The 27184-nt window shown below is 43.5% G+C and overlaps 1 protein-coding gene and 1 long non-coding RNA gene across 3 annotated transcripts; one reads left to right on the top strand and one right to left on the bottom strand.

Annotated features, from left to right (window-relative positions):
* The first annotated feature begins 49 nt into the window (after window positions 1-49).
* On the top strand, window positions 50-20675 carry FAM83F (family with sequence similarity 83 member F). Its single transcript, XM_079304680.1, has 5 exons — window positions 50-800; window positions 4446-4613; window positions 10853-10974; window positions 11531-12243; window positions 16994-20675. Exons 1-5 carry the CDS (start codon window positions 345-347, stop codon window positions 17056-17058), a joined length of 1524 nt encoding a protein of 507 aa, XP_079160806.1. The 5' UTR covers window positions 50-344; the 3' UTR covers window positions 17059-20675.
* LOC306801538 lies at window positions 988-27184 on the bottom strand. Of its 2 annotated transcripts, XR_013774116.1 has the most exons (4): window positions 25777-27184; window positions 10548-10655; window positions 8848-8960; window positions 988-1911 (listed from the first exon to the last, which is right to left on the bottom strand). It is a non-coding gene; the product is annotated as an uncharacterized lncRNA (long non-coding RNA). The 2 variants fall into 2 exon arrangements; XR_013774117.1 differs by lacking the exon at window positions 988-1911 and having other exon boundaries at window positions 6476-8960.

The raw sequence follows: 27184 nt of genomic DNA, 5'->3' as shown, positions 1-27184 counted from the left end.
CATTCCTAAGATACCATTTCACAACTTAGTTAAAGATTTCTAACCCACATCCCCTGAAGCTGGTTTAGGCCGCCACATACCCAGTCTCTTCCCTTTATCTTACACCACATCCTGCATCTCTTGGGTCAGGTTGTTGTCCTTTTCGCAGAAACTGCTCTGCGTGCCGGGCCCGGGGGTCCCGCGGAGGGGCAGGGCGGCGGGGACAGCCGGGCCCGGGGAGCGGCCGCCCCACCCGTCGGGGCGGGCTCGGGCAGGCCAGGTGAGGCGGGCCCGGCCGCGCCTCGCCCTCCTGCCGCAGCCTCCTGCCCTCGCTGCCGGCCGGCGCTGCGCTGGGGGTGCCAGGCATGGCGGAGTCCCAGGTGCTGCTGCTGGACGAGCTGCACGTCAACGAGAAGGTGACGGAGGCCCAGGCCCGCTTCTACTACAGCGAGGAGCAGCGGCGAGCCCTGGAGGCGCTGGTGACCCGCGGCGAGGCCGCGTACCGGGAGGCGCTGAGGAAGGAGCAGCTCCGCGATTTCCTCTCCGGCCGGGAGCTGCAGGACCTGCGGGGCGGCTGGCGGGGCTACGACGACCCCCGGGAGGGCGGCAAGGTGGCGCGGGGGCCCGGCGGCGAGACCCTGTCGCTGGCCTACTGGCCCGAGTGCTCGGACACCGAGGTGCCCCCGCTGGACTTGGGCTGGACGGACAAGACCTTCTACCGCGGCATCAGCCGGGTGTCCCTGTTCACGCACCCGCGCAAGGAGGAGAGCGCGCCGCACCTGAAGGAGGTGGTGCGGGACATGATCCAGCAGGCGCAGAAGGTACGGCCCGGTCCGGACGGGCCTGCCCTGCCCGCCACAGCGGCCCAGGGGCTGGCTCGGGCCGAGGGGTGGAAGGCGGGCGACAGCCGGCTGCCCTCGCTCCAAAGCGGGAGCCGTGCAGCGCTCGGTTCCCACCAGGCAGGGCTCTCCCTGCGCCTTGTTGCCAGTCGTGTTGCGCTTTGCCGAAGCTGATGCCTGTGATGGGGTTAAACCTCTGCACACCCCCTCCACCTCCCTCCCCTCAGAGAGGGTTCTGTACGCGTCGTTCGCGTTGTCTGTCCCGGCCTCATTCAGAGGGTTCAGAGGAAAACAGGTCATGATGCTGTTACAGCCACCCCTACGTAGGGTATGCAGGTATCCCTAGTTAGAGACAGGGCAGCGTGTTCCTTTATGGGATGGTGTTTTTTGGGTTTATTTCTTGTGATCTCAACACCGTCCAGCCTGAACTGCAAGTAGCCAAAGCGCAGACAATGTGTGGCTGCTCCTCCCATTTATCTTTCCCTGGAAATGACTGCTGGTGGTGACAGGGCACCTCTGGCGAGGAAGCAAACCAGCCGCGATGCTACAAGAGCTGGCTTTGAACAGGTGAGGGCAATCACGAGGTTCTTCGTCACCCACCCCGGATGTGGGTGAAGTTCCCGGGGAAGACCACCCGGGAAAAGATCCAGATCCCAGTCAGAGCTGACACACCTCTTGGGTAAAGGGGAGAACAGTGTAAGAAACTCCATTCCTGCGCTTAGTTTTGCAGCTTTCTGTTTTTTCTGCTTTATAATTCAGCAGTCGTTTCCTCCTCCACCTGTTCCCCTCTGCCAGCACACTCTGTATGCACAACTTTTGTAGACTTGTTCAAACCGAATCTGCCAGGAAACGCAGAAAACTTTCCAGAGGCATTAATCTGGTGGGTGATCTTCTCAGCTCCCTGCTCTCAGAAATTGTGCACACCCTGTAATTCTGTTCAGTGACTGGTATGATCAGTCACTTAGAAGACAGAAGCTGTAAAATCCTTAGACTTCAATGTAGTGCAACTTCACCTCCTCTTTGCACTGCCACAAAGGCATCAAGACTGTTCAAGAACTGGGAAAGTTTTTCTTTCAATAGCTGTGCCTGGCACCTAGAAATAATTAATTCCTTTGTAGATTTTTATTTTTTCACTGACTGGACAAACTGTGCCCCTCCCAGCCTGAAGCCGGTTTCATGTTTAACAGCCATTCGAGTGTTTAATGGTCCTTTTCATAGATAACTATGCCTATTGTGTACAGCTGAGCTGGCCCTGGCAAAAAAAAGTCTGCAGGTAGCAGCTTTTTAACCAGCAAATGAGAGACGGGGTTGGTTGGGTTTGTTTTTTCTGAGGGGGGTCTAAACAGATGCTGGTAATATGTGGCACATGTCTGTGGGTGGCTTATCGTCAGTATTTTACAAATACATGTTAATTAACCTGCCTTGCTGCAATGAGATTAGCAAGCATTAACTTGCCAATCTTAAAATTCCTATGAAGAGCTAGGCACACCTATAGACCCTACAGATAAGTTTATTATCCATAGGATAGGAAGAGAAATGGGGAGAACCTCTTGCAGGGGTAGACACTCATGCTCTGACTTGCTATGCTTGAGAACACTCCTAGGTGATCTTGACAGATCACCAGCTGTGACAGGGCTTTGAGATGGCAAACCCAACAACAGGCGTTGCCCATGGGAAGTTTTGACTGCTCTTCTCAATGGTCCCCAGTCTTGGAAAGAAGCCTGGATTGACCCAGGGCCCCACAGCCTGGAGGGAACCATCCCTTCACATTGCAGAGCCGGTACTGACAATTAATGGCTTGTCCAGGACAGGGTGTAATTTCTGCTGTCATTACTCTCATTGCAAATGGAGGGCATGGAGAGAAAAGAAGTTTGTGCTTCTGCTATTCATTCCCTGTGTGGATGTTCTTACTTCAAAAGAATATTATTTGGCATTCTTTCTCCTAAATAGCTCATCCATACTACTGTGTATGGATGGGGGGAGAGGGAGCATAACAGGCCTGAGTTAATGCATAAACTGTTTGTGCCTTTAATTATGATTTGCTCATATATAGAGTTGTTCAGAAGCAAAGTGGCACAAGTTCACTGTATTTTGGTTTTCAGAGGTTCTGGTAACATTCCCTGCATCCTGCTAGGAAGGGACAAACCAAGGCAGGACCTGAAATCCTGCCTAGTAGGAGTTACTGTGGGACTCAGTGTGATGTAGCTCCAGCAGAGCTCACCTGTATCAGGAACTTACATGTTAATGATGAGCATAAATACAATGTCAGCTCTTTTTTCTTTCTCTAACAAAGGGAAGCTGGTGTAAGCACTGTTGACAGAAGGAGCCTGACAGAGCAGATGTGTTGGTTGTTGTTGGCCGTATAAGCAGAGACTCAGCAGATGCAGTGGGGGATGTTTTTTGTGGCATCACCTTCCCAAAAGCCACTTGTTCAAGGACACTTTTCACAGGAAAAAGGGCTCTGGGGAGAATTATTCCCCCTTGCTTAGGGGGCTCCTGCAAGAGAGCTGCACCTCTTCCAAGCACCAAGTGAAGAAAATCCTACTGTGTGATTCAGTATTTAGCTCCATTCACACTTGTATATGCCATTCCCAGCCCAGATGGGCTTATTACTGTGATCCCCAGCACCTGGGAAATTAAAATTTAGACAACTCTATTCCCAGCATACTGTCAGCATGGCAGCTCTGACCTGGCATGCTGATGTTATGCAGAGGGACTAGAAAAACAGTGGTTTCCTCCACTGATAACCTTTAAAATGTTGGGATGAATAACTCAGGCAGAAAAATTAATTGGTATTTCTAATGGTCTAAAAGATAAATGTTTTGTCTTACTCTCCCTTTCTGTAAGATCAGCATTATAGTTACCCATAACCTTCTTGGTTTTGTTGTTACTCATCCTATAAATGTTCAGACTTGTCTCTCACGTCAGTGAAACCTTTTGTTTTTATGTAAAAATATATGCCTGGAAAGAAGGATTAGTTTTATACCAGAAAAATAGTACATGGGAAGAGAGGGAATGATCATTTTGCCTCCAAATCTTGAATACACTCCAGTCCCTTCCTGAGAAATATGAGGTGTTTATGTTTGAGCTCTATAAATCATTTTTGGGAAACCTGCCCTGAGAGCAGACTTTTCACAGGGATTTGGGGAAAAAAAAGGAGACTAGAATTCTTGTTGTCTACACTATTTGTCATGGCTGAGGATGCAGGCCCTTGTTCCTCTGCACATTCATTCTTCCATTAGACACCTTCAGGTTAAGTGTTGTGTTTTCAGCATTTTCCTTCATTTACGTGAATCCTTGCAGAGATGATGAAAGTTTCTCAATACAGAGGAAAAACTAGGTATTTGGCTTTGGCATTCCTCAGGCTGCTAAAATAAGTCCTTTTCATCCTGAAGGAGAACTCTCATAGACATTTACTAAGTTTCTTCCCAAGTGCAGCAGCTAACCCAGAAAATTACAATTATTGGTAGTGCTTGGGTTTGTACATCCCTGTACTTTTGTCTCCCTATAGGCTTCTCCTCCATTATATGGTATCAGTGCTCCCCTTTATTTTGCACCAGTGGGATGGGCCTTCCTTTCAGTTCCTAATATTTATTCAGTTGTCTGCCTGCCATCTTCTTTTTCCAGATTATTGCAGTGGTCATGGATGTATTTACAGACCGGGACATCTTCCGCGACATTGTTGAAGCAGCGTATAAGCGCTGGATCCCAGTCTATATAATCCTGGATGAGGAGGGTGTGAAGCTCTTCCTGGAAATGTGCAGATGCCTTGACCTCAGTGACATGCAGATCCGGGTAAGATGTTCAGTACTGGACCACTACCTCTTGTAGGTTAATGGCCTTTCACAGTTGTAATGAATCTTGGAACTTGCTTGGACCAGCAAACACATCTCTTCCTCCCTACAAGTCATACCACAGCACTTAGAGAGGGTTGATGGAAAACAGAGGAATAAGAGAGTGGCCTGATTATACAGAAGGAAAGATCTGGATTGTTTTGCCTTTTACCCAAGACAGGGATCTGTGCCATTTCTTGGCTCTTGTGACTTAAACATTCCTGTGTGGGGAGAAAATTACCAGAGAAAATCCCTGTAAATCTTCTGTGTGAAGATTCAAACTAGTCCCAAGGAGCTCTTTGAATTGTTTGCATAGATCCCTCTTACAGGACACATATACTCTGTGAAATCAAGACTTTCCTATCCAGCAGTGATCATCTGGGAGTGAATGAATTTGTAGTCCATCTCTGCAGAAGAATTTGGGGGATCAAGGGCCACAGCTGCTGCCCAGTCCCATACCAGACTGTGCCTTCATACAGTGCATGCAGCATAGCAGAGTAGTCAGTCTAGCTTGGTTGGCAGAAGCAGGCTCAGAGGGATCTCACTCCATTACATGCAGACTGAAGTCCTTTGTGTGTTTCTTGTTAGTATTGTATTCCTTCCTTTTCCCACCATCTTTTTAGCCACTGTTGCTACTACAGACTTGTTCTGAATACTGAAAAAAGTTGCTAGGTTGGGATGCCAGACTCACCTCTCTTTGTGATCCAACTGTTCTGAGCAGCGGGAGAAAAAGTGCTTTTTTGCCTGGAGGAAAGGTGGATTTTCCATAAACATTCAATTAGGAGTTAAAAAAACCCAAAACACAACCAAAACTCGAGAAGCTCTGAAGATTATGGTCTCATATTAATCACTGCAGGAGAACTCTCTTAAATCTGGATGAAAATTACCTGCATATATCTGAACAGTGCTTCTGTGAACTACCACTCTGCTCTGAGTTTCATAAAAGAAGACATCCAGCTGAGAAGTTTTCTCATCTTTCTCCAAAACAGTGGTGGAAGTTCCTTCCCTCTGGTGTCTTTGAAAGCAAGACACAGACCTCATTATAACAGACAAGTTCTAAGTGCCAGTGGTATTGTGTGTCCTAGGCTTGTGTCTCTCTGGTACATAACTCTGAAATCACAGCAGTACTTCCATTTGCTCTGGTACTGGTTTCCCAGTACTTTTCTCACTGTGTCATCATGTACAGGAATGATGTCATCAATACAATGTTTTAACTCAGGGACAGAGTAAATGAAAAGATGTCCTGGCATTTTAGAAAGAGTTGTGTTGCTATTGGAGAGTTGAGTTCCTTTCAGTCTGTCTTTTCTAAACAGCAAGCAGTCCCCTTCTGTTCTTATTCTTCTCCACAGGTATCTACACAGACTTGACACTCCTAAACCAGTGATCACAGTGATGTGCTACAGCAGTGCCTAGGTCCTGCAGCAGTCTAGTTGTATGGCTCTCTCCAAGGAGGTGCAGTTTGAACTGATGCAATCAAAAGAAGGAAAACACTTTTTCTGTGTCCCTTCCGTGATTCCCTTCTTTCATGGCAGCCCATGCTATGTTTTTCTTTAGACTTTTTCAGCTAAAAATAGTACAAGTTGAGTTGAAGGAAGTCGACTGAGAAGAAATTTTTTACATCTTTTGACCTAGTTGTTCACTATTCTGCAGAGCTTCAGCCCCCATACTGCTGTCCTCCACATTTTTCCCTTCTTTTCCCAGGTATCTCATACTGGATCTTAAATTTCCCTGAAGGTTGTTATCTTTCTTTTCCAGTATGGCTTAGGTTTTTGTTAGTCTTGCTAAGGTCAATGCAGTTAATTTCTGAATGTGGTTCTATGGAATGGGGCTACAAGTAATTTGCCTCTCAAGGAAGATGTTTTCTTAGTGTCCCACCCACAGCTGCCTTGGATGTGCCTATGTTGCTGCTTGGGTCAGTGTGGCAGAAACCACATGTAGGGATTTCCTTGGCAACAGGTTTTGGATACCCAAGAAAGCTCCAGCAAGGACAAGGTTTTCCCTTGAGGACTCCCCCCACCCTTCCTCTTCAATGTAATGTGTCAAGGGTTGAAGATCCAGATTTAAAGTAAGAAAGCAAGCTGGGCTTTGTGTCTTGTTCAGGTAGAATATTTTGTCCTGCATTGTTTGATCACAGGATACTGAAATTGCTGAGTAAGCTCTATCATTTTCACCTATTTCTTATCTACCAGTCTTGACATCTGCTTTGATGTCTGAGTTTCTTCTACAGATTTATAGCAACAGGGAAAATGTAATCTCTTTTTTGAATTACTGTTTTGCTTTATTCTAGAAGATTTTCACCAGTCTTCACCAGACCTAGTTTGCCAGCAAAGGCATTGCATATTCTTCTTTCCTGCCCTTCTGCCCACCTTTCCTTTGGAATGCTTCTGCATGGTACAGAGGATGGCTTTCTTTTCTCAGGAAGTTGCTGCCACATGAGATATAACTCTTAGGTTTAGAGGCAAATTCTGATCCCAGGGGGCGAGAGATGATGCACTGCCATGAACTGCAGGGTCACAATGTTTATTCTGTCTTCTGTCACTACCAGATACTCATTGTCTTCTGTGTTTGCTGCCCTTTTGGTCCCATTGCCTTGTTCACCCAACACAAAGTGAATACTTCAACAGTCCTGATAAAGGGAGATTTACTGTTAACACTGGATTTTGCTCTTGGCCTGTGTACAGTGATGGACATGTTCCCAAAATTCCTGGCTATTCTATAATTTCTGTAGAGATGGCAAGGTATCATGATCTGCTGACAGTCTCATGGGAGGGAAATTGCTATAGGAAGACAGTACCTCACCCTGCAAAGAGTAAAAGTTCTTAACCCACTCCAAGCATGAAATGAGAAAACCTCAATTTTTGTCTGAAGGCCAGAGTTCACCAGAAATTCATTTAAATTCAATAATCAGAATGTTCATGGGCTGCTCATAAGAGCCTGTCTTGTGTGTGTGAGTCATGGCTTCCTGAGCCTACAGGACATGGTTTGTCAGGCTTCTGTTTTGTTTGACACAAGAGTGTTCTTCGGAGATCACAGTGAATCATAGAGTTCTCCTAGACACAAAATTCATAGCCCCTCAGAAATCCCTCTTTTATCAGGACCTGGGGTGAATGTTCCCACTGGTTTTTAGAAAAGGGGTTTTTGTCTTCATGTTTCTGTTAACCCTGACCACAGTAACAGGCACCCCTGCCCAAAGGCAGAGAATTCTCTTAGAGTTCCAAGCAAGCCCGAGGAATTACTTACCTGCAGGAAGTTCACCTTCACATTAATTTTTACATTCATTTTCCCAACACGTAAGGAGATTCTCCTTTTACTTCAGAAAGTCCAAAAAAGCTTCTGCCTAAGAAACTTTTGGAATTTCATTTCAGTATTTTATGTTTTTCATCACTGATTCCTACTTGAGGGAGGAGCAGAATGTGATGTGAAGCAGTGCTGTTGGTTTTTTAATAGTCTAGAGTATTCTTCTAGACTATCTGTGACCTTCTGAGAATGGGAGCTTGCAAGGGTTTCTTTTTGTAAAGACACAGATAATACTCAGTAATGATCTTGGCAGGCCATGTCCCAGCTAGTTGCATTCCATTCTGTTCTACCTGAATACTTGCAAATTGCACTATTTTGTCAATAACCATGCCTTTTCCAAAACTCCAGGGCAAACAGAGGATTTCCCAGTTCTAAGAGGGAAGGTACACATAGGATTCTCTGGTGGAAGTAGTTACACCTCCCTTTTAGGGTCTGTCTTGTGTATCCCTACTCAGCCCCAGTTTGTAAGCACTACAGCCTAGGTCTGTCAAGTCAGCTTTAGCATTACTGGACTTTCTAAATTGGGTCTAATTTAGCTTTCTGTGGATTCAGAGTAAGGCTTAAGTGTGTCACAAAGCAGGGAAGACCAATTCCTTACTATTTGTATTAGGATGCTCTGTCAGGCTTGACTGTTACCAGTCATATAAGGTTGTAGCCAGGGAGATGTTAGTCACTGCTTGTGATGAGGAGTGGTGCAAGTCTGTGGAAAGGAAATATGAAAATTTAATGCAGACTGCATCTCCTATAAGCCAAGATATGACAAAACAAACCTTAAGCAGGCTTCTGCAACAATACAGTCTGGAGGTGTCACTTTTGTCTGGTGAGCTAACTGGTGCTCTACACAAGATATTTGTTACTACTGTAACTCTAGTGTCCTCTGAAAATGCCTTCAATCTCACCTCATTTATATTTGTCTTTCCTCTTTCATTATTGTGCAGTCTTTAGTATGTGAACCCAGGGTTGTTCTTCCTCTGTACAGCTTGACTTAGCAGTCTACAAATGTTCTGAGATCCTTCAAGGCAGAAAATATTATACAAATAACCTGCTAAGTGACTTGATGTTTGTGTGACTTTGTGCTTCTTTCCTGCATTTCAAGATGTATTAATGCACTCCTGTACCTATTTTATTCAAAGAGGTTTATGTGCTCAGCTGTTCAGCTCTGTCCTCTCTGCACCCTTCTAAGTGTTACATACAGCTCAGTTACTGCAGAAATTCAAGTGCTTTCCACCAAAAGAATGTGATAGAACAGACAAACACAATAAGATCCACACTCGTTATATGCTGAGAAACTTTCTGCTCACACAGGCTGATATTTCTTGATTCACAGGGATATATCATTTATCAACACATATCACATCAGAGCTGTTGACTGACTTCTTGTCTTGTGCAGTCAGCATACCATGATTTGGCAAATCCTACGTCCAACTAACCAGCAAGGAAAAAAAAATATTTCAGGTGATCAGGCAGCCAAATTCAATGTTATTTTAACTACTGGAAAGGGCACCCTTTCTCCTGTGCTCTACCCAACCTGCCTTCAGCATCCCATACATATGACTCACTGCTAGGCCTTGGGCAAGCCACTTCATCTTTTTCTGTCTTAGGCTCCTCATCTTTAAAACAGGGTAATAATACTTTCAGCAGTGTTGGGAGCTTTAATTAGCTAATGCCCACACAGGACTCCAGACAGATCAAGCAACAGCTGAATGCAAAACAGTACTATCATCAGTTACTGTTAGTCAGAATTTATATTTCCACTGCTGTATTCTAGTGGGGGGAATAGGACCCGATTCAAAAGGTAGGAATTATATTCAGAAAATCAGCTTTTGAAAGAAATCTGCATTCTTATAATCACTCATTCCTGCATGCTGATTTCTATAGCCTATCAATATTTAAGCTATCAGTGAGGTTTGTAGTAATAGGACTTAGCTCTTTGTGGGATCTGAGGCTGTGCTAGTATTAGCCAAATCCTCCTGATTCTTCTGCTCTGCAGATGGGGAAGAATAAAATAAAGGTGAATTGACTTTTCCAGAACATCACAGGAAATAGTATCAGAACTGCAATTACTCCTGGTACTGTTTGACTCCCAGCCCTGGATTTATGACTCCAGTTCATAGTGCCTTTTAGTTTTTCATTCTTAAGGAATCCTTACATAAAAATATGGTGGAATGAAAAAAATGGTCTAGATCTCTATGTCAGCGTTACGAGATAATTTGCTCCAAATTTATACTGACATTCAATGATTTGGGGTTTGGGGGAAGGGGAGGGGGAATGTTTCATGTTAGGCACTTTGGAAGTTAAGCCTTGTGCAGCCAGGACACATGAGCAACCCTCAGTCCAATGTGCAAATATATCCTTACATTATGCACAGGTATACACGTCTATTGTTGAAAATCATCTAACCTTAACTTAGTGGTTTTTCTGTCTGGTAGTGCATTGTTTTATTACTTGTAGATTTGCTGACCAAAGGGTGTGAATGTGAGGTTTGGGAAAAGGTGTTCTTTTTTTAACTACTTCATTCATTTTATGGAAAGATTCTCCTTCCTTGTCTTCAGACATTCTTCTTTGCTGATCTATTCAGGACATTAGTAGAGGCACTTACCTGATAGCATTGTCTTGCCAGTGGCTGAAGTGAATAGCTGAAGACAGCAGACAGTGTTTTGATGATGCTGACCCCTTGGACAGCTATAAACCAATGGAGAAGAGTGACCTGAGTAGACAGGGGATGACAACAGGACTTATAGCACTGTTCTTTCCTTTTGCAGCCCTTCTGGTGGCTGATACAAAATGAGCTGTAGTCCCAGAAGTATGAGATAATGTGAGTGACATCTTAAGACTTGGAGCTGGCAATTATCTGATTTTCTGCCCTATTTATTGTGACATTTTGTTTTTTCACCTCCCTGTTAGAATATCCGCATACGCTCTGTGACAGGAGTTGGGTTCTACATGCCATCAGGGAAGATCAGAGGCACACTGGCATCCCGATTTTTGATGGTGGATGGTGAAAAGGTGGCCACTGGATCATACAGGTGGGTTACTCTGGCTTAAGGTGTAAGGCATTTATTTCAAGAATAGTCAATGGACTTTGCTTGAGAGTCTTCTTCACGTCACCCCCTTTCTATCCCAGCTTCTGTAATCTGTGTGGCATCTGTAGAAACTGGAGTGGGACAACAGAGGAGGTGGCACAAAGCCCTGCTCAGAGAATGGAACATACCCATGCTGGCAGACCATTTCAGAGGGCTAGAGACAGTTCCACACTGTATCAGGAAGGGGTCTGCAAGGACTCCCCACCAGTTCCTCTATTTAGTTCTATTTAGTGAGATTTTCAGTCCCAAGACTCTTCCTGTTGATGCACTGTTGCTTTTTTAAAAGGGTGTCCTTCAGATTTTCAGGGCCTTTTCTCCCAAATCTGGTCTACATGTATAAAGAAGAACAATAATGTGTATCTATGGGGGCCCAATGGCCAAGGATATAAGGGCAAATGGCACAATGCTACATATTCCTCTGTAGTGTCTTATGTTTTGTTAGGTGTGCTGAGTCAATTATGCACCCAAAAATCTAAAATCTAATTTTTCTTCCTCTTAGCTTCACATGGACTTCATCCCACATTGACAGAGACATCCTGCTGGTCTTGACAGGACAGCACGTGGAGATGTTTGACATTGAGTTTCGTGAGCTCTACGCCATCTCAGAGGAAGTTAATTTATACAAGGAACTGGGCATTGCTAACCCATTCCTCCTTGGAATTGGGAAGCCAGGCTTTCATTCCTCCACCGTGGCTCGGAAGTTCATTAACCCCAAGTATGGTTTAGTAGCAGGGGCTACCCGTGGTGATATGATGCTCTGGGCTTCACGGCACAGGCAAGACAATCACGGAAACATGGAGAAGGAGGAAACCAGTGAGTCAAAGAAACGGTTAAATCAGTTCCTGAATGACTTAGTCACATTGGAGCAAGTGTACCCAGAAATAGATCCACCTCTGGAGAACTTGAACAAGCTGAATCGGAGCCCCCAGAAACTGTTGTCTCGGCTCCACATGGACCTGAAAAACAAATCCAAATCCAGAGAGTCTATTCGTGACATAAAGAAAGAAGATGCACAGACCAATGCAAAGCAAGGAAAACGGTTTGCCAGTGGCCTTTTCAGTCGCAAGGCCAAGCGGTCTCCAGGCTCAAGCATTGAGGCCAATTCTTTTGCCAGTGAAGGACATTCAGGAGAAGACCTTGGAAACATGAAACTGGAATATGAGAGGCTCAGCATTGGCCATGCCAGCGTTCGGAGCACTGAAGGCAACTCAGGTAAAACCTTTTACCAGCACACTCTGCTTCTGTGTCCCTTGTTCTGAGCTTGGCTGATTGATGCAAGCATACCCACTGCAGGTACTTGTGAGTAGATCCTCTTGTTTTCTCTGAAGCAAAATGAGCTAGATCAAAGGGTAGAAGCTGTATGAAAAGATACAGGCAATTTGAGTTGAAAGCAATTTAATGGCAGTCTTACTGTTAAGTTGGTACTTCTCATATGGATGTTTCTTGTACTTCTGAGCAACAAAGGGAGAGAAAGGTGAGCATTGCCTTGTGTAAAACAGTGCTCAGTTTATGAAGTGCATTTTCCTAATAAATAGCAGCACTATGTTCTCTGTTGTGGCTAGCAGGCCACAGACAGATTTTCAATGCAATCCCTCTTTTCCTCAGTAGAGTTTGGCAGGTGTATTTCCTGTGATAAATTCGTGGTGGAGAAGAGAGGAAAACGTTTATGTTGAGGAGAGGGAACAAGGAGTGGAGGAAAGGGTGCAAGTCTTTTTAATGTTTTCCTTTACTACCTTCTGAAATGAGTGAGAAGGTCATGAAAATAGAAGCTACAAAGAAGTAGATCACTAGATCTCAACTTTTCTCTCTTTGCTAATGCATGACTGATATTTTCACTAAGGCTTTCCAAGGCTTCAATCAGTTGAAGACACAAATGATAAAGATTTATAGCAGGTTATTTGTTCATAGCTAACTCCCCAACATTTTACATGTCTTGTGATATTGAAGTAAATCTTTGGACTGTTCAGCCTCGTTGCCTTCCTCTCCGTGAGCTGTATTGGGTGTCAATACACCCCGCACCATCAGGAAAATAAACTAATTGTAAGGAGAAAATTTTTCCTCCACTTGTCAACCCAGAGACCATTTTGTTCTCTGATGAATGCAAAATGCAGATGTAGAGAGACTGAATTCCTTTGCAAGTCACCATGATGTGAAATGGAAAAACGTTCTCTTGGGACCAAGAAGAAAAGCAGGGTATCAGGATAGTCAACTGCAATGATTAATTAGATTCCTGAAAATATTTCTGGCTAAATGAAGGACAGACTCAAAAATGTCAAATGAAACAAGAGAGAGGAACTGTAAGAATGCATGGCTAATTTATTCAAGATTGTAGTAGATCCATTTTAGAATCTGTATTTGAGGAGGCAGAAGCCAACCCTGGTCTAAAGAGGTCCTCTCTCCAAGTAAGTCTTGGGCACAGACATTATGGTTGTTGGGCCCCATTTCTCAAAGCCATGAGAAGCAAAATCAGTGAGGGCCTGTGGGGAGATGTATGGGCATTTCCACTGGCAGGAATGGACCTGAGTGCTTGCACTACCCTCTAGTGACAGAAGGAGGGAATTGTGTCATCTCTGATTCATCAGCACTGGGCAATATCAGAGATTCTCACTGACACCTGTTTTAAAGCAGCCAGCCTGGCATTCCCACAATGTCCTGAGGAAATCAGGCCCATCTTAAGGCATGAGAGGTTGATGTCTTGGGCTGGACAGTGGGGTGCTGCACCCTGCTGGGCATTGCACCACCCGGGCAGCAGGGATGTCCCTGTTCCTCCTAACACAGTGGATCTGTGCCAGACAGTCTGATGCTTGCTCTAGACCATTTCCATAAATACATTGCCATGCTACATGTTCAGGTTTTATTTATTTCCACTGTTACTTCCTGCAGAGTGACAACTCTTTCAATAAGGGGTAAGGAAGAATTGAGAACAGGTCCAGGGTAGATGCTGAGGTCCAGCACACCAGTCGCCCCCCTGTGCTTTTTCTGACCTGATAAACCTTTCCAGTGAGTATTTTTGGTTTATGCAAATTGAGAATGCCTGTGCACGGTGACAGTAGGAGACTCCACAGCTTTTGAAGTATGGTACAAGTAGACTGGTCATCTGGTGTCATCAAAGGCTGGAGGAAGATCATGGATTCTGTGTTGCTTTTGAATTAAATCACTGTTCTTGAGAGGAAACTTCTCTAGTCTAATAGCCCCAAAGTGACATGTTAGCAGAGATAGTAGAGGGCACATTAGATAGATTGAAACTCATGAGGAACAGAAAAGCATTTAATAAAAAGTCCTTAAACACAGCCATGGAAGAGAGTCCCAGCCTCAGTATAAAGAGAGGAGGCACTTTGTTCTTGGGTAACTTTAGGGTTGACTTTGTTTTAAAAGTTTGTCTTTGAGCAAAGCTAGTGAAAACTGATGCTGTGATACTCTGAGTGACAGAAGGGAGGTAAGAAGTGGAAATGAAGGAGAAGGTACTTGTTATGCAGTGAGTTAGGATGCAATTACTCAGAGCTTCACAGTTTGAAATAGCTGCCTTTACCTTTTGTAAAGATTACACAGCACCCTTAAGCCCCATGGGCCTGCCTGCACACACATCCTCCAAAGTCACTATTAAATCTCTAGCAGCACAGAGACACATCCCACCTTGCAAATGCAAGAGAGACCAGATCCACACCCAAGTAGCTCATAGAGTAGTAGTTGAAAGACATTATTCAAGCAGGCTAAAAGCCAGATTCAGTCTTGTAGGAGCAAGTGGTGATGAAGAGGATCTGAACTGGGAAGGGAAATTATGAAAGTGTGTGCTGTGATGGAGTCTGAAAATCTGATGCATTATTTACAGGCTAGAAAAGGATTCCTACAAGTCAGAATTGGGAGTCTGGAAAATACAAGGGCTACAGATAGTAAGTGATGTCCCAAACTAGTATCTGAATTAACACCCTGAGGTTGTCCTAGCACATGGACTGGAAGTTGTGCATTGTCTTACAAGGCTGTCTCAAACCACATGATCAAATTAACAGAACTCTTGAATTTCACTGTTGCCTGCTGAGGAACACAAGAGCAGCTCTGAACCTGACCAGGATCTTTTTAACTCTAAGGTGGTGGTGGGCAGACTGTGATCAGCAAAGACAGTGAGTTGTGTGTGGTTTCTGGGAAACACTGCAAAAGTCTGAAAGCTGTGTGCCTTCAGAAGGTGCAGACTTTTTGCTTCCCTTGGAAGAAGCAAAATGGGCTTGTTCAGAAGGGTCCTGCTGTCCTGAGTTGCTCCATGCATCGACTTCATTCCTCATGAGTGGTGGTTGCAGAATACATACACTCAGTAGAAGGATGTTGAGTTTCAGTTTTGTGTGCTTTTGCAGCAAGAAATGGGATTTACAGTGGGCACTGCAATGGCATTGAAATAATTGCTTAGTTATCACCAGTGCTATTCAGCCATAGTGGGATCATGGAAGGGTAGTAACTGGAATTTTCAGCCTCTTTGCTAAAGAGAAAGAGGGAAACATTGGGTACATACAAGAAGGGTGTTTGCTGTAACTGTCGTGGGATATGAAGAAAAAGGTCAGAAGACAAGAGTAGCAAGTGACAAGAATAAAAGGGCTGGGAGTTGAAATTAAACAGAGAAGCACAGACATCTTTCAAAATAAGCATGAGGGTCTTGAATGTGATACAGACAGGGAAGGGAGGAGGGGTGGGGAGGAGATAGGAGTAATGATAATACTAGCATGCAGGATGTGTCAGAGGGGGGCAGGTAGAATGAAATGCCACAGGGAGATGTGGGAAGGAGGCAGTAGCACAACAGAGCAGCCACAGAAGTGAGGGCAGGTTGCAATGCAACCTCCCAAGTGAACATCAAGAAGATGCAGTGTGGAAGAAAGTGGAGAGAAAGAAGGGGAGAAAAGAGACCTCTTCTCTTTCCCATCATCTACAGGTAGGGGCAGCTTTGATCATATACCCACTAGCAAGAGAGGGATATTAAAAATTATCCATGTGTGAAGCCCAGTTCAGAGGCAGTGCTTGGGTTGAATGCTTCCTAAACTTGTCAAGGCTGAGACTTCTCAGTAGCATGTCACCATGACCTGTGGCAGTTTTCCCTCTCTGTTTTCACTCTGAACTGGCATCTGGCTCCAAGTGCTTGGGAGATGCACATGCACCTTCTTTCTGTGCAAATACATGAGCCTGAGCTCAGAGTGATTCCAAGCCACATGGCAGCCCCTCTCAGTCCCTGCTGTCCTGGGCTAGACTCAAGCTTTGCTAAGCTCAGAACACAGATGAGCTCCCTTACTTGCAAAAGCCTCTGAACACACTTTTGTACAATGTTGGAGCAGATATGTTGAGGCATCCAGACCAACATCTGGTTGTAATGATGGAGACCAGACAGAAGTGCAAGCATTGAGAGGTACAGATACTGGGAGCAGAAGAAATTCATAGAATAGGCAGTGAAAAAACCCAGGATTATAAAAAATGGAGGCGGCATACTCTGCCACTTTAGTGAGAGAGCTTGGGATTTGTCTTGCAAAGGCATTGGTTGAAACACTGGCACTGAAGATGTTTGAAACAAAACATTAAAAAAAGCCTCTACCAAGATTGTGTGTGGCTATCAAACGGATGAGATGACTTTGGGTTTTTGGGTTTTTTTTCCATACCTTACTCTCTGGAAAACTTCCCAACCAAGGCATGACCAGACTATTTTTCAGTGCCAGCCAGGACCTAATGATACTGCTGAAGCTGTACTGGGTTCAAGCCAAAGCCTGGAAATACTTCTCCAGTGGTTTTCTCTACAATATACTCTGCATTTGTTCTTACTTTAATGTTTCTTCATTTTACTGCAGTAGGAAAAAAAGCCATGAGAGAGTGCAGAATAATGTAGGCCTAACACAAGGTGTGTAGTAAAAAATGAGAGTGAAGCACAAGTCCTAACTTTAACCACGTCTTATTTACCTGACATTAACACTACTTTAACTTCTTTTCATTCCAGGTAACCTGAATCCAAACTCCACTATGAGTGATAAAAACAAACAATCTACCTGTGTGTTATCTTGATTGGGAAGGATTGTCTGGAGAACTAAAGACTGAATCACAAGCTGGAACAGTAACTTCTTGATTGATTTTGAACCTACAGCCACATCCTCATGCAGTGATCTGTAAAGCCACTGCAGGTCCTGGGTGCATCTGGCACCCCCAGCCAAAGCACATTTACTGGGTGATGAGCAGACTTTGGATAGTCAGTCACTTAAATGAGGGTTGGTGATGAATGTATTAGTCCATATGTCTATGTGCACACGTATTTTGTATATAAAAACAACTGTGATGACTGGTCTCAGAGCTTGCTCTGTGCCCAGAGAAATGCAGATTTTCTGACTTACTTGTGCTGCTACTTTGGTCTGTCTAGCTGCAGACTAGGAGTCACTGTGTTGCATTGTTTACTCTACTGCACTGCAAAAATGTATTGATCTGACTGGCTGGAAGGCTGAATCCAATCGAAGTGGCAAATTCTGGGTGAAATAAGAGTGTTTACAGACAATGAAACAATCCTTTGTCCATAAGGAGTCTTCCTATAGATTCCTGTTGTCACTTGCCCAGGCAGAAGTGGGTGGTCTGGGAGAAGGGTTTAGCTAAGAGTGGCCAGCAGAGCAATATCAGAATTGTTTCACGTCATTAATGTAGCAGTCGAACAAAGTGATTTAGCAAGAATGTGGTAAAGAGAAAATATGAAATGTAGGGCAATGTTTAACATCCTGTTGAGACTGGGTCAGGAGAAATGCCTGATAAGGGGCCTGGGCAGGATCTGGGAGCAATAACACAGAGGCTGTTACGAAATCCTCATTGTTGCTAATTCAGCAATAGTTTTGCTATTCATGGAAATGGGAATGATTAAGGAATCTTTGAGGGTTGAAAAAGGAAGCAGAGGAGGCATGCAAGCTTTCCAAATGTCCTTTTTTTTTTTTTTTCCTAAGTTAACCTTTCCAAATCTTAATCATGCTAAAATTGAGAGCTTTGATCCATAAGAAGCATTGTGTGCAATCAGTCCAAAGGCCATCTGATCTGCTGTTCTGCCTCTGAGAATAGCCTGTAAAAGGTGATCACAGAAGCATAAAACACAAGGCTTGTATATACAGTGTTCTTTCTCTGACACCATTCCAGCAGTCTATGGACTTTCTCAGCTTTCTGGCAGTTCTTTCTGGACCTGGCATTAATGAATGCACTTAATCCCTTTCTAAAAATCCTTTTTTACTTTTGGCCTCCAAAGTGTTCTGTGGTAACAAACCCTAAATTCATTGCATGGTACGAAAAAGAACTGTTGTCAGGCTGTTTTAATGGTATCCTTGATGATTTCCTCATAGCTGCTATGGGATCTAACGGGCACTTCTGTCCTCTTGTTCACTGTCCCTTTTCCCATTCTACTCACTAACAGAGTGGATAAATGGATTGGTTTTGTCTCTACAGTGGGCAGATTGACATTTCACTCTGCTTTCTTGCCATTTAAATTACATAACCGGCTGTCATAAGTAAATCCTCTTGTGATACCTAAAAAAATTAGATCCTAGTTATTACAAGACGCCTGAAAACTAACATGCAACTTGCCAAAAAATATTTAAACATCAGAAAAACACAGGTTTCGTTTTCTTGCTTTTTGTTTAGAGAAACCATCTGGGTTTTAAGCTGCAGAATAAATTCACAGCAAAGACAACTGATGCACTCCCAGCACAGAAGCAGCTGATCCAACAACTCTTTCAGGTGCTGGATTGCAGGAGAGGTTGTTACACTCAAACAGCTGTCTGTAGTTGATGATAAAATGCAATTGATTGATTCACTGATTGATTAATTGTCTTTCCTTGAAGTATATTTAACTTGAATGAGAAGCAGTTCTGTTTTCCTCTATTTATCCTGCAGAATGCCTTGAGATGCTAAAATACCAAAGGTATTGTGCCTTCTGTTAAACATACTCATCCTCACTCCATGGGTGAAATGCTTGCCACTCTGTATAATATTCTATATAGCCTTCTGGAAATGAGCTGTAGTTTTACAGCTGGGTCTGTCAGCTCATATTATGAGCAATGTTTCATAAAGTTGTTTCTGGTAATGGGGAAAAAAAGAGGTGTTGGGAATGACACCACCACTTGGATGTAAGAGTGACTTGATAGCTGAGTTACCCTGTTGGCTTTGTGTGTAGCTCATGTGCTGCTCACTGTGTTTGCAGGATTGTCGAAAGTGGTTTGATTTTTCCATACCTTGGTTACTCTCCAGTCATTTAGGAGACTTTTTTTTCTCCTTGAATTTATTTCACTTTGTTAGCAAAGATCAGATATAACTTTATTAGGCTGATGTTGTTCCACTTTTTGTTCTGACAAGAACAGTGTCATCTCCTGCTTCCTTGTCCTCACATGCTTTTAAAATATTTATTTTTTAAATTGTGCAATAGGTTAATTAACTAATTAGCACCATGTTGACATATATGGTCAGGTTTTCCAGGAAGTCCTTTATCTTCTTATTGCTTCATCTTTGGTGAAGTGAATCACAAATAGTCCAAGAGGGTGATTTCACTTGCTTCCTTTCCTTCTTTTCTTACGCATTAATGTGCTTTACTTTCTCTTCCCTATGAAGGATGTCAGAGCTCTTTTCTTTAACTTGTCAACTAACAGGATATCCTTTTCAGAGAAAGTCAATCTGCTTGTCTTCTTTGTTGCCACACTAGTTCCTGAAAGGTAATGTTCACTTGTTTTCAAATTCTTTCCATGGAAGTCAGCCTCATGCCTTGACTCCAGGGGCTAGTAGAATTCCTTAGGCTTATCACACACTATTTAATTACTTAATTTGAGAGAACAAACTTGCTTTTTTGCATGATATAAATCTGCTCCTTAAACTCAGCATGACTGTAAGGATGCTTACAGCCCTGTTGATCCAGAGTGGAGGTTTCAAGCTCTGGTGGAACTAGTTCTTCCCTGAAGATAAAATCTGCTGAACTTGGGCTATTTACCTGCTCCTATGGCAACAGAAGTGAGTCTAGGTAAGGTGACCACATTTATTTTGCCTAGTTTTTTGCTAATTGTGGTTCTTGATGAGTGCTAGAAACCTGAGACTGTGACCTGTAAAATGAACCTCTCTTGCTCTCCAGATAAAATGTGGTTGGTGGTGCTGGGTCACAGGGCAAAGAGCAGTGCTTAGCAATTGTGTTGGAAGTCTGCCAGCAGGGGTTGAAGGTACTGGAGTCTTCAAATAAGTTGTCATTTGCTTGCCCAAGATGGCCCCTCTTGTAACCAAGTCACCAGCCTTCCAAGAGGGTGGGAAGGATGGGAATTGTTCTGTTGCTACTCAAAAGAGCCAGATTAGCTCTCTTTGACATCTGTATCCTGACCCTGTACAATCCCAAGAGGATGTCTGTCCTCTGAATCTCGTTCCCTCTTTGGCTGGTCTGTGAGCAGCACCATGGGACCTAGAGCTGTGATCCTGGTTTTGGACAAAGCAATGAAGCTGGGGCTCACAGCTCTCTCTTTCTGACCTGCAATGGTGAGTGGTTCAGAAGGAGCCTCTTGGCTGAATGTGTGCCCTCTGTGTTTCTTTTGGTATGCATTTGTATATTTAATGTATATGTGCCCAGTGAATTATGTGGGAGACCTTTTCTAAGTCAAACAAATAAACTCCTTACTGTGTTACATTTAGATGCTGTGTTCATGGTATCACTTGTAATTTCTCTGCTACAGTTCCTGAATTTGGGGCATTTTTCTTATTTGGCAAGAAGCTGTAGTGTCTGGATTAGATCAGGTTTCTGGGTAACTGGTGAACTTCTTTGGTCAATGTTTGGTGGTCTTTGCTAAAAGAAATGCGGGCAGCTAAATTCTCCACAAGTACAGTGTTTTGTGGCTTTGAGTGCCTTGAGAGAGTCTTACTCATTCTTGCTTTCTTGCTCCTGGAGTAGGCTGCAGCAGATGTCCACTTCAGTTGTTCAGAGGTTTTTTGTTGTTGTTGGTTTGGGGTTTTTTTGGAGGCGGGGGTGGGGGGTGTTTATTATTTTGCAGCTGAAATGTATCTTGCTGCAGCTATAAATGCATCTGACAAAGTGCCATGTCGGTTTTCCTCTCCATCTTTCTTATACAATTTGTACCCATCAGCAATGACATTTAATTTATGAAACTGAGTTCCTGTGCTACATTTCAGTTTTACCTGGTACAATGTAATCCTTGACATTTAAGTAACTCACAAGCTCTTGTTTCCTATGCTCCCTTTATTTGCATGTACAAAAGCCTGTTTTAAAATTCCTGACCACGTTTCAGAATAAATCCAGCCTCTATTTTACTTTTGAGCATTAAGGTACATAAAAAAGTATTTGTAATAAACAAAATCTTCATCTTTCAGTGTTTTAAATTCATGTAGCAATTGCATTTTTACTGTTTAAGAGGAGTCTGTCTAATCCAAGCTTGTTTCACAGGGTATCTCCAGGCTTTGTGGATCCTGAGCTTCTTTCTTTATAGCAATGACTTTGTGCCTTTTCTTTTTCTCTTTTATGGAGGTTCTCCAAGAAAAAAAGATAAGGTTGTCCTTCCCCTCATTTCCCTGCTACTTTAATATTACACTCTTGTTTCTTGACACTTTTGTCTGTGCTTTTGCAAAATCAGGCAGCAGTCCAGGATTGAATGACCTCTCTGTGTCTCTAGAACTTATGTCCCCGGTCCTTAGCCTGCTGAAGAAATGCAAATTTGGAAATCCTCATTAATAAGCAAGACTTAAGAAAAGCAGAGTCAGTGGCTGTAGGAACCATCTTGGAAGAGAAACCTATGGATGTAGATGAAATGGTATAGGCTTTATGCCTGTAGGTAAACCTGTACCAGCCTTGCTAACACTGTGCACAACACGTATTTCTCATCTTTCTTGCAGGTCTGGGCATGTGTGCTTGGGGAGTTTGGTTACAGAAAACTACAGCGTGACATACAGCACTCAGCATCCAAGTGTGGGCAAATTTGCAGTGCTTTTCAGCAAGATAAGGGAGTAAAGAGAGTAGGTGGAAGCATCTGCACAAGAACTTAGGGGCACAGTGTCTGCTGTGTCTTAAACTCATCACATAATGTGTTAATGTCTTGAGTTTTGGAGATGTTTCTAATTCTACTCTTTTCTCCCTTTCCAGCCTGTCTGCAGCATCAATTTCTGCTTTTCATCTGACTTGTCAGGTTTTATTTTCTTTTTCTAAAACATTAGAAATGTCACTGGTAGGAGAACTGTAGGTATAAAAAAGCCCTCCTGCCTGCATTGGGTAGAAAGCAGTAACTTGTAGATGGCAGAGAGTGCTGAAAGCAATGATTTTATAAACACTGGGTAATTTTTTTATAGAGGCTGAAATTTCCCTGGACGTGTGAAATTGCACGTAACCAGGAAAACACAACCAAAGGAATTTGTGCAGAAAGCATAAAGGCAAAATAAAACATTTGCATAATGAGGATTGTGGCTATTACAGAGAGCTTGAAACCTAGAACATAAAACATGATCGCTGATTTCAATGGATTTACATCCAGAGGCACAGGGAAGGATCAGGGAGGTCAGCTTAAGGAAATGTCCATTTGTGAGTATTGACTCTATTCAGGGCAGCCTTTGTCTTTTTACTTATTTAAAGCAGAAGAGCTTCTGAGTTGCACATTTCCAATGTGTAAGAAAGAAAAGTACGTTGCACCAGTGGGCTGTGGACCAATCAGCACTTTGCATGGGCTTGGGGGTGGATTTGGTACGTCTGCTGTGTGTTGAATGAACACCCATGTTGCTTCAGCTATTTGGTTTCCCAGGCTGGAGTGGCTTTTCTAGCAAGGATATTTCTCTCTGCAATCAGACTGACAGATGATTGCAGGATACAGCACTAATATCAAGATGATACTGTGATACTTCTGTTTAAAAGTGCCCAAAGCATGCTCCCAGCCCCAGGGGTAAGACATAGGAGCTAAATGTACATGAGAACACAGGGTAACAAAGGAATAGGAACACATCTGTGAGATGTGGCTGCTGGAACACATTGGATTATGTTTCTTCAGAGCTGGCTACAGACTCATGGTAGCATGGAGAGTGGGGAGAAAGGACTGAGCACACAGGAGAGCAAGATGCTTACTCCAGAGCTGGGTCTTGCACCAGGCATTACAAACAAAGGCTGTGTCTTCCACAGCATCAGCCTGTGTGGAATAGGAGTGTCAGTTGTCTGTGACAGCAGAGTTGCAGCAGCACAAGTCTGGAGTTTTACACAATTGGGATTGTGAGGAATATAGATGTTCTAGCTGAGGGTTTATAGAGGCAGACTCTTGTGTCTGAAGTGTTCCCCTAGCATGAGAGAAAAGGTAAGTGCTGCTGCTTGGTTATAAAGGGCAGAACCCTATTTGCCCCTACTTGCATTGTTTGGTGTGTGTTGTGGTTAAGAAAAAAACACAGCAGGGGCTATTTTATTATTGTTATGCTCTGTCTTTTCTGAAAATTCACTACTAGAGGAAAGGATAAGGAACTTCCAGGTACCTGGGATGAAACTTTTTTTGGAGGGGATGCTTCCACTAAGAAAGATTATTTGAAAGAAAAAGCTAGTTCTCTGGGAAGTTACAATATATTTGGTGAAACTGTGTGAAATCTTAACGTGTAGGTGCTAGACAACCTTGGGAAAAGGGCACTTACTTCAAGTGTTTGAAAAGAAAAGCTATTTAAACTTTGAAGGAGCTATTGGTTTTATTGTTGCAATATTTATGATCCTCTCTTTATAGGTCATGCAACCATTTCCTTAGTTATCCTTAATCTCCTACCAGAAAATCTTTCCCTTGGCTGACAGTCCCTTGTGCTGAGCACTTGCACTACAGAAACAGAAAACAGCAAATCTAAACAAAGTGTGATCATCTATAGCTGCCTTGCTAAGTGCAAACACATCTGCAGAAGGATCAATTGCTCTGATTTAGCATGGCCATTAGTGACATTTTGCCACTGAAAGGAAGAAAATGTCTCTGTTTAGTGTCCTGAGGTATAACAGCAATAATCATAGACATTAGAAATGGGAAAGGTCACTAGGTCATCTAGTCCATTGCCTCAGTACAATGCAAGGCAATTCACCAATATAACTTTTCTAGGACTTGGTAAATTATGCTACCACTCATTTGATGTCCTCCTTCAAAGGTCTAACAAATCTCATAGGAAGGAAGTTAAAAAATAACTTTTTGGAGAGCGACAGATGTTCTGACGGGCATTGCACTGAAATAATGACCTGTCTCCTAGTTTAACAAAGCACCTGCCATTGCCCTTTTACAATGAGGACACTGTAATATATTCACTTCCTTTGTTCTGTATTTATGACTGCAGCATTTCAACAAATCAAAGTTTTCTGGAAGGAAAAGTTGGGACAATCTCTACTGCTTTCTCACCAATTTCTACACCACTTTTAAAGACGTTGGTTCAACCACACAGCTAAAGTTGTGCTTCTGCAAAGCCATATTAATTTCCCTGCACCTAGTGGGGTTACTCTGGATTTAAACTGGAGTTACTGACAACCCAGTATGACCAACAGCTTCCTTTTTGCATCCAAGGAGACAGACTCACAAGAACAAAGAGGGAGACAGACAAGCACAGGCGCCAGCTACAGATGCTGCACCCTGCAGCCAAAATGAGGGTGTTGTTCCAGGCAGGTTCCATCTTGTTTCAAAATCTTCCACGTAAGTAGTGCTTGGTATAAGTAATTGGGAATTCACCCATGCACAGCAGTGTTGTTAACATGAGGACACCCTTGGAAATGCTGTAGGGTGTTTGCATTGAGTATTGCTGCAAAAGCAATTGCTGCAACAGAAAGTCTTCTGGACGAGTTGGGTTCCTTCAATAACACAAGTCTCCCTGTCTTCTTGAACACCTCTCTGGACTGGAATATCTTGGAAAAGAAGCTTAAATGTGTATTCACCTTGCTCTTTGAGCATTAGCACTACCTTGTGGAAGCAGGACCATAGGTTACAACAGATACCAGGTCTGGATTAGGCTCTATAAGATCCTCAGTGACAATAAGAAATCCAGCAGCAGAAATTAAGTGTGGTCTAAGCAGAGGAAGAAAAACAGACTAGAACTGAGCTGTTGAGAGCTCTTGAGAGGGAACACACTTTCTTTTTAGCAAGAATTTTTCTTTTTATCAAGTTCTTTGAACCCAGAACTGTAGTCATTAAAGAACATTTCACTCTCTTTCAGGAGAAAAAAGAAAGCCAGCCTCAATATAATACTGACTTTCCTCTACCAATCCAAAATCTCTTCAGGGCAGGACCAGGAGAAGAAAAGCCCTGGGTTTTTCTGAAGTGAATGAAGTGAGGAAGAGAGAACCTGGTGTTTTTAGAAGGGCCATTTGTGCTTCATGTGATCCACTGGAATTTTGATCACCTTCCCTTCCTCATGCAAAAAGAAAATAGGGCAGTGGGACAAATACTGTTGTAGCTCCTGAGCAAACACATATTTTCTCTCCAGTGGTGCCTGCACACAACTTATCAGTGTGTCCAAAATTATCATCTCCCAGTACAAGGAGGTCCTGTAATTGTTCCCAGGCGTGGTCCTGAGTGCTTTGCCCACACAGCCCCACCTTGAACTCCCAGTAGCTGATCCCGTGGCAGCCACAGAGAAGCTGCTGGCAGATTTCCCTTGAGGAGGTGACGCAGAAAGCCATACTCACAAACCTGGGTTGACTTTGCTGCTAACTGTTGCAGAAGCAGAGCTGGGACAGCCAGTGAGTCATGGGGTTTGCAAGTAATCAGCTTTGAGTAGTAAAGAAAAAAGAGCTTGGCTCACCCAGCGTGGCTGCTCTTTGTTCCCAAGCTGCTGCAGGCAAAATCATGGGAACAGCTCTTGCTGCCATCCTCAGGGTTCACACCACCTCACACAGGGTGACCCTGGGCCATTTTGCTTCACAGCCCTTCCTGCTGGCACTCACACCCCGCTGCTGTTGTCATCTCCTCCTGCCTCCCCAGGCAGCTCTCTGCAGGGTCTTGGCCAGGGTCATCCTGCAGCTGATGGGGGTGAGGAGGATCTGTGTGAGGACACAACACTCCTGCATGCACCCGAGAAACTCCCAAAGAGCTTCCTACTCCCTGCCACATAAGACACCCACATTTTCCCCACCATCACCTTCATTCTGTAACCACATTTTTGTACCAATTTCAGTTTTACATCGTCCTTCAGCAGGTTTTTTCCTCTGTCTTACTGATGATGCTCCCTTCCAGAATTATTCTCGCTTTCTGCCCTCGGGTCCTGCCACCCTGGGCTCTTTGCAAGTGTCAGTGAGCTGTCCAGTTAAAGCTCAGATATGCACGGGGTTTCTGGTGAGTTTTTTGTTGTTTTGTTTTTTATAAAAATATAACTGTATGATTCTCCATGAAACACCAGTTTTGGAAACTTTGGGAAGGAAGCCATGACAGGGGAATAATACTACTGCATTTCAGAGTGTGTATATATAGAGAGAGAGAGTGCAAATAGTCATACTGTATCTTTAAATTCCTAAACAAAATGGATAGTAACTTTTGTGTTACTTTTAGTAACTTTTTTGGAGGTTTTCTTGGTTTTTTTGTTTTTTTGTTTCTTTTTCACCTAGGCTGCCTGGAGGAGGCACAATTATTAGAAAAGGAAACTTTATTTCCCCCCTCAGGTTTTCTGCCCTGCATTCTGCACAGTCTGTTGCCCCATCCCACAGTAACTCTTCAGTGTGTCCCCTGCTGTGCAGGTGCCATCCTTGTTTCCTCATCTGCTTTTCTGGCAGAGCATTATTCCTGCTCACTGTCTGCGTCCAGCTCACCAGACCAAAGAAATGCAGAGGCTTTGCCATTGGTATTGCTTTCAGTGCTTCTGACAAGTGCAGACAGCACTGTGCTTTTCCACTACGGATATTTTCACTTCCAGACTAAGGAGAAATGGCAGCCATTCTGCCTGCTTTGATCTCATTAATAATAAAGGACAACGGGAGCCCTTTTGAATACAAGGAAAAAGCTTGAGTTAAAAAATTAAGCAGCATACTCAATTAATTTAGAACCACAGCAAAGCTTTGGAAAGCTGCCATCCTAAATTACTACACAGATACAACTCCCAGAAAATAATACTACTAATTTAAGAAACTGAAAATAATTCCGTGGTCTTCTTGTCCTAATTAGAGTTTGCTATGGAAGGACCAGTGGGAGCTTTTCCCAGCATCAGTATTGATCATACC

The sequence above is a fragment of the Erithacus rubecula genome, assembly GCF_903797595.1.
Source record: "Erithacus rubecula genome assembly, chromosome: 4".
Classification (NCBI taxonomy): Eukaryota; Metazoa; Chordata; class Aves; order Passeriformes; family Muscicapidae; genus Erithacus; species Erithacus rubecula.
Note: the sequence above shows the minus strand (reverse complement) of the source record. Positions and strands in the feature narration are given on the sequence as shown.